This window comes from Marmota marmota, unplaced genomic scaffold (genome assembly GCF_001458135.2).
Source record: "Marmota marmota marmota unplaced genomic scaffold, marMar, whole genome shotgun sequence".
Lineage (NCBI taxonomy): Eukaryota > Metazoa > Chordata > Mammalia > Rodentia > Sciuridae > Marmota > Marmota marmota.
Genome location: NW_026000108.1, coordinates 30,728,629 through 30,736,805, shown reverse-complemented (window position 1 = coordinate 30,736,805; position 8,177 = coordinate 30,728,629). Strand labels below are relative to the sequence as shown.

Genomic DNA, 8,177 nt, shown 5'->3' with positions numbered 1-8,177 from the left:
AAAAAAAAAAAAAAAAATGAAAAGGGACAGAATAGTCTTGGACAAAAACATGAATTAATCACATTTGTATATTGTATTTCCTAGCTTCTGGAAGACAGGGCTCTCCAGTTTAGGCTCTACCTCCCTTCTATTTAGCTCTGACAAACAGGTTTTAGGTGGGAGGTAGATTTGCCCTGATAGTTCTGCAACTTAGATATTTCCCCAAATCACCACATATAAATCTAATTCTTTCCAACACCTGTATAGGATTTCATATACTATCATTTATTTCATCAGAACAACCCTGATAGACACTTTGCATAACCTTTTTATTCTCTTATGATATTCTAGTGAACATTCTTATAAAAATTTTTGCATTTTTGGGGACTAGAGGTGTAGCTCAGTGGTAGAGCACAAAGCCCTGGGTTCAATCCCCAGCAATCACTCACCCTACCCCTGCCATCAAATTTGATATGTATTTTGATATGAATATCCAAATTAATTTCACCAGTCTTTCTCTTTGTGTGGTAATGGGAGTTGAACCCAGAGCTTTGTGCTTGTTAGGCAAGTTACATCCCTAGACCTTTTTATTCTTATTTTTGAGATAGTCTGGTTAAATTGCCCAGGCTGACCTTGAACTTGTGATTCTCTTGCCTTAGCATCTCAAGTAGACGGAATTATAAACACGTGTCACCAATCTTCTGATAGGTAAAAATGGCACTGTTTTGATTTACATTTCTTTCATTTTGTGTTTGCTTATTGGCTGTATTTTTCTGTGAACATGGTCTTTGCCTATTTTTCTGTTAGGTTGCTATTTTTATACTGATTTTTCAGTATGAAAATATTAGCCCTGATATATAATGTAGATGTTTTTTCTAAGTTTGTCTTTTCATTTTATAGTGTATTTTATTTATTATTTACTGTTTTTGTATATGTGTGTGTATATGTATGTACACACACACACATTTAAGTTGTTCATAGACCTTTATTTATTTATTTATATGTGGTGCTGAGAATTAAACCCAGTGCCTCACACATACCAGGCAAGTGGGCTACTGCCAAGTCACAGCTTCAGCCCCTTATTTACTGTTTTTGATTGTTAAACTCGATATGTTCCTTTATGGTTTCTTAGCTTTTTGTCCTTCTGTGTGTACCCTAGTCATTTTCTTGCAGTTGTATGTGTGGGTTAGTTTGTGGACATTATACTGATCCTTTTTTATTTGACTATTTCTATGTGTGACTTCATTTTAAAAAGTTAAATCATTCATGGATTCTAAAATTTATTTTAGATTAAAGAATGAGGATAGTGGGAGAGCCAATTGTCTGAACACAGTTTATGGAATACTTTGTTTTCTTCCCAGTGATTTTATATGCTGTCATCAAAATCTATATATTTCTACAACATGCACCATTATCAATGTCCTATTGAAAGAGCATTTTAACTAGGTTCCCTTTATCTAGTCAGACTTCTCTCAGTTTTCCATATTGCAGCCAAATGATCTTTTCAAAGTGTGCCAGGATAAAACTATGGGTTTTGCATTGCTCTTTGGGTAAAGACATAATCCCCAACAAGGCCTGAAAGACTCTGTGTGGCCTGGCCTCTTCCTAACTTCTTTGGTCTTATTTCAGACCATTTCCTCTCCCTGTACTTTGCCTAAAAAACTCCTCCAAGCACTAAACTGAATCAATCATTGCACTCATTTCATTTGTTCTCCCATCTCTCAGGAATCTTGTCATCTTTATTGCCTGATGTTCAGAGGTTTTAAAACCACTATTCATTTATTCAGTTTTCAAAAATTGCTTTAAAGAGAAGGTTAAATCTGGTTGCTAGTACTCCATCTCGGCCTCTCTGTTTTTCAGAATCAACCTAGCTATATCCTAACTATCATTATTAATTTCCTTCTGTAAACCTTGGTATCAGCTGGGTGTGGTAGCACATGCCTATAATCCCAGCAGTTATGGAAGCTAAGGCAGGAAAATTATGAGTTCAAAGCCAGCCTCAGCAATTTAGCAAGGCCTCAAGCAACTTAGCAGACTCTGTCCCTAAATAAAATATTTTAAACAGGGGCTGGCAATGTGGCTCAGTGGTTAAGCACCCTTGGGTTCAGTTCCTGGCACCAAAAACAAACAAACTTGGTATTATTAAAGATACCTTAATTTTTTTTCTTTCAGACTACTTTCTTGATGAGGTAAAGGTTGCTTTAAATTTTGATTACTGGAACTAATAAAAGATAAAAAAGTAATTCAGAAGAGGCACTATCATCCTAAGTGGGCCCAGTTTAAAAGCATCTGAAGATGTTTGCTTTTTAGGAAATTGGTCTGATGGCAGGTGGAGTAAAATTCACTTGTATAGATTCATAATTCATATGATAAATTCATAATCTTATAGAATTAGCAATAAGTACACAGGTGTAGGTCATTAATAAATATGAACTATATAATTAAATCTATTATGAATCTATACAATGAATTTTTTAAGGCTCAAAAGAATGAGTAACTGAATAGTAGTCTTATACTATTTTTTCCTTCCTCCTAGATTTAAACAGTCAAGTAAAATCAAGCTGGGTAATCATGGCAGAAGGTGGATTCGATCCCTGTGAATGTGTTTGCTCTCATGAACATGCGATGAGAAGGCTGATCAATCTGGTGAGATAATCAGGACAGTCCCATTCAGAACAATCTGTATTTCTGTTTGTTTGTGTGTTGTTTTTTTTTTTTCAGTTGATTCCATAGTTTTACTTAATTTATTTATTTTTGTGGTGCTGAGAATTTAACCTAGGGCTTCACACCTACTAGCAAATACTCTACCACTGAGCCACATCCCCAGCCCCTCCTATTCTGTTTTTGTGAGAATATTGGTTATTGGAGGTTTTCATCTGATGAGCACTAAAAAAAGTATTTCATAATTGAAATTCCATAGTGGATTGAATTATAACAATTAAAGCTCTTAATTAGAGCAGTTCTTTCCATTATTACCTTTATTTATATAGGTTTATGTTGGTGAAATTAGCTATCATAGGTAAATAAACATGTACAGCCTTTGTTGCTGTATAGCATACAATTATTTTTAGTTTCATAGAACTTCTTTGCCTGCTAAGATGCAGGCAAAAGCCACAGTTCCTGTTTATGGATTTGTATTATGTGTGTGGTACTAGGGATCAAGCCAGGGCCTTGCCTATGCTCAGCCAGTATCTGCCACTGGGCTATACACCCAGCCCAAAGTATATATTCATTACTATTATAACAGTTGTTTTGTTTTATTTATTTTATTATTATTATTTTTTGATACCAAGGATTGAACCCAGGGGCACTTAACCATTGAGCCACATCCCCAGCCCTTTTTTGAGTTTTATTTAGAGACAGGGTCTCACTGATTTACTAAGTGCCTCTAGCCAGTTGTTGAGTCTGACTTTAAACTCATGATCCTCCTGCCTCAGCCTCCCAAGATGCTGGGATTACAGGTGTGTGCCATTGTGCCCAGCCAGTTGGTTGTTTTTAAAACAGTTTTATATGGGTGTATATTCTCATGGGCCACTTAAAGCAGGTGTAAACATTTGTTCAAATAAATTGTTGATAATAAGTAGATTTTCTATCAATTCAGTGTTTCTTTATATAGTGATTAGAAGTATGCTTTTTGTAGAATTAGCATGTACTATCAGTTTTAATCCTTAAGAGTGTCTGAATAAAGTATATACTTATAAATGAAATTAGACTCTTTTAAAACTTTTTATTCTTTTTATACATGACAGTAGAATGTGTTTTGACATATTATGCATATATGGAGTATAACTTCCCATTCTTGTGGTTGTACAGGTTATGGAATTACACTGGTCGAGTATTCATATATGAACATACTGCTGTTTTTCCTAGTCCCAACCCTCTTTCCCTTTATTCCCCAAAATTAGACTCTTGAAGGTATAGAAATATAATGGGAATATCAATCTCTGATAAATGGATGTGAAAATACATGGGTCCCAGGAGAGATTTTTTTTTTTTTTCTTATACTGGGTCTGGCTGTGTTGCCCAACTTGGTCTTAAATTTGAACCTCCCATCTCACTCAGTCTTTCCAGTAGCATTATAGGTGCATATCATCATACCTGAACCAGGAAAAAAATATTCTTAAAAGATATTTTCTCCTGTTTGTTTATAAAGTAAAAAACTGAGGTTTGGGTTTTTTTGTTTTTTTTTTTTGCAATGCTGAGAATCAAACTCAGGGCCTATTGCCTAATAAGCAACTGAGCTATACCCCTATCCCCTCAAGTCTAAATTTAATCAAATATAAGGCAAAAATTTTAAAACACTGATATTAATAACAAAAAACACGCTGGGTGTGGTGGTGCATGCCTGTAATCCCAATGATTTGGGAGGCTGAGGCAGGAGGATTGCAAGTTTGAAGACAACCTTGGCAATTTAGTGCATGTGAGGGAGGCACTTTACCAACTGAACTATATCCCAGCCCTAAAAGTTTACATTCTTTAGTCTATGGAAGGTGTTTCATGTATAACGTGGTGATAACAAAAGATTCCAAAGAGAAAGAGAAACTACTTTGATTCAGTAAGAAAACCTGCTGATTGAGTTTGATAAACATTTCTTCAAATTGAATCTTTTAGTTTTTATTTAATGTATATTTAAAAAAAATTTTGTAGTTGTAGAAGACAGAATTCTTTTGTTCTATTTATTTTTATGTGGTGCTGAGGAACAAACCAGTGCCTCACCCATGCTAGGCAAGTGCTCTGCCGCTGAGCTACAGCCCCAGCCCTTAATGTATATTTTAATGTGACATTTCTCTTTAATTATGGTATGTACATTTTAAGTTTTACATTTACATTTTTTATGCATTTGTTATTTATTTTGGTGTAAGACACTTACTAAAGATAGTCTTCTTTTACTAGAGCTTTATAGTTATACATAGTATGTTGGGTTCATCCCAACAAACTCAAACATGCATGGAATTCAGTTCCTGTTCATGATCTCCTGCTGTTCCATCTCTCCTGTTCTCCTTCTCCCATTGTTTGTTTACTAGACTTCCTTTTGCTTGTCTATTAATTTGTATGATTGGTTCTTTTTTTTAATATATATTTTTTTAGTTGTAGATGGACACAACACCTTTATTTTATTTACTTATCTTCATGTGGTGCTAAGGATCGAACCCAGAGCCTCAAATGTGCTAAGCAAGAGCTCTACCACTGAGCTATAGCTATAGCCCTGAATGGTTCTTTATGATGTCCTTTCCTCCTCCTTTCCTTTATTTTACTCCAGCTTCTCATGCTTCCTTTTTATGATATTGGTGATTAACTCCAGGGTGCTTTACCATTGAACTACATGTACTCCAGTGCTTTTTTAATTTTTTTATTTTGAGACAGGGCCTCACTAAGTTGCAAAGGCTGACCTTGAATTTGGGATCCTCCTGCCTCAGTCTCTGGAGTCTCTGGGATTATAGGCGTGTGCCATCACACTTGGCTTAAATGAGGTCTTTAAATTTGTAAATTCAATGATTTGTGTATACTACTGTTGTTTACTTTAGAAGTATTTATGGTAGTGAAAAATTATAAACTAAATGCCTATCAGTAGGGCAGCAGTTAGATCATGGCATATGCATGTGATGGAATCTTAAGTTACTGTTTACCAAAAATGATGATGTCTTTAAAGAATGTTTAATTTCGGAAAATACATATATGAGATGGGGTAGGAATTCTTTTTTGTAGTTTCCTGTGATTATATATATATATATCAGGAAAAGGTTATTTAACAAAAACTATCCATTTAACACCATCAGTATTTTTTTTTATCATACAATAGGCTTTTCTACATCACAGATTCCATTATCTTCTACTCTTACTTCAGAGGACCTTTTTTCTTTTCTTTTTTTTTTTTGGTACCAAGGATTGAACTTGGGGGCACTTGACCACTAAGCCCATCCCCAGCCCTATTTTATAATTTATTTAGAGACAGGTTCTCACTGAGTTGCTTAGTGCCTCGTCCTTGCTGAGGCTGGCTTTGAACTCTTAATCTGCCTGTCTCTGCCTCCCAAACTGCTGGGATTACAGGGATGCACCACCACACACGGCCCTCAGAGGACTTTTTTTCTGAGCACCTATGATCTGATAGATATATGGAATTCTAAGTTAATTCCCCCTCTATTTTAAATGTAAGTTATCTGAGGATAAGTTTGTGTGTGTGTGTGTGTGCGTGTGTGTGCGCACGTGTGTTGCTGGGTATTGAATTCGGTGCCATGTATCATGCATATAGTTTTTCTTTATTAATTACAATTACCAAAATGTAATTGTGTTCTCAGGAAACTTATGTTATAATATAATTACAGAACAGCAGTTTGGTCTCATTTTCTAAAAATGGACATTGGTTTATTCTTGTAATAAAGTAATATCTCAGTATTAATTTGGAATTTTTATTTTTTTATCTCATGTAATAAAATCAGATTTTCTTGTAGCCCATTGTTTAATCAGTTTCTAAGAATTTAAAGTGCTAATAACTTGTATAAACCTGGGGAAACTTGAAGATCTTAGTGGTTGTATGTGGTTGGTTAGTTGCATACTGGACTGTGATTTATATTTGCCTGTTTTGTGGAAATACATGGGCTTTGCAGTTAGGATTTAACAATTAGTTCTTTTTCATAAATAATAAAATATATACTACTATAAATAATACTAAAGCAAATAGAACTATTCATAAATCTGTTATGAATTCCATTTATTTATTTATTTATTTATTTTGTACTGGTGATTGAACCCAGGGATGTTTAACCACTGAGCCACATCCCCAGCCCTTTTAAATTTTTGAGACAGAGTCTCACTAAGTTGCTTAGGCTCTCCCTAAGTTGCTGAGGCTGGCTTTGAATTTATTTTATTTATTTATTTTTTAAAAAAATATTTTTTAGTTGTAAGTGGACACAATATCTTTATTTTTATTTATTTATTTTTTTGTGATGCTGAGGATCAAACCCAGGACCTCACACATGCAAGACAAGCACTCTACCACTGAGCCCCAGCCCAGCCCTGGATTTGAATTTATAATCATCCTGCCTCCGCTTCCTGAGCTGCTGGGATTATAGGTGGCTGCCACCATGCCCAGCAGTTATGTGTTTTTTATGTGCTTTTTAATAAAGTTATAATTAGCTATGCACAATGGCACACATCCATAATCCCAGCCACTCAGGAGGCTGAAGTGGAAGGATCCTGTGTTCAAGGACAGCCTGGGCAACATAGTAAGATTTCATCTCAGGGAAAAAAAAAAAAAAAAGCCAGGTGTGGTGGTGCATACCTGTAATGCCAGATGTTCAGGAAGCTGAGGCAGGAGGATCACAAGTTCAAAGTCAGCCTCAGCAAGTTAGTGAGACCTTATCTCAAAAAGGGTTGGGTATGTGGCTCAGTGGTTAAGTGCTCCTGGGTTCAATCCGTAGTACCAAAAAAAGAATAAATATGTATTTTTGCTTGCTGTGGCAGTACATATATTAAAACTGGAATGATACAGAGAAGAATGGCTCTTGAGCAAGGATGACACACTGATTTGTGAAACATTCCAGAGGATCTACTCCTGCGCGCAGTTTGCACCTCAATTTAAATATTTAAAAGCTGTATTAATTCACAGTTTAACTTCTTTTCCTGATTTAGTAATGATGACAGTTAAGAAGTTCTGGCTAATTTAAACAGAAAAGACTTTATTAAGATATTGCCACAGGTGCATGGGGCTGGGGTTGTGACTCAGTGGTATAGTACTCGCTTAATGTGCAAGGCCCTCAGTACCACATAAAAATAGATAAATAAAATAAAGGTATTGTGTCCAACTGTAACCAAAAACTAAAATTGTTTTTTAAAAAAAGATATTGCTACTATTGCTCTGTAGTATAGTTTGAAATCTGGTATCGCTATACCGTCTGATTCACACTTCCTGCTTTTGGTATTCTGGATCTTTTATTTTTCCATATGAATTTCATGATTGCTTTATCTATTTCTACAAGAAATGCCATTGGGAGTTTGATTGGCATTGCATTAAACCTATAGAGAACTTTTGGTAATATCGCCATTTTGATGATGTTAGTTCTGCCTATCCATGAACAGGGTATATTTTTCCATCTTCTAAGATCTTCTTCTATTTCTCTCTTTAGGGTTCTGTAGTTTTCATTGTATAAGTCTTTCACCTCTTTTGTTAGGTTGATTCCCAAGTATTTTATTTTTTTTGA

The 8,177-nt window shown here is 35.1% G+C and overlaps 1 protein-coding gene and 1 non-coding gene across 2 annotated transcripts in view; both read left to right on the top strand.

The window, feature by feature from the left end:
- The window catches only part of Smim14 (small integral membrane protein 14), an 81,072-nt gene that overhangs the window by 27,170 nt on the left and 45,725 nt on the right, over positions 1–8,177 (top strand). The window contains exon 2 of the mRNA XM_015482048.2: positions 2,516–2,625. Within this exon, the coding sequence (XP_015337534.1) occupies positions 2,551–2,625 (75 nt within the window). The 5' untranslated portion in view covers positions 2,516–2,550. The remainder of the gene's footprint in view (positions 1–2,515; positions 2,626–8,177) is intronic.
- Positions 7,419–7,526, top strand: LOC125611006. The gene has a single exon (XR_007341118.1). It is a non-coding gene; the product is annotated as a U6 spliceosomal RNA (small nuclear RNA).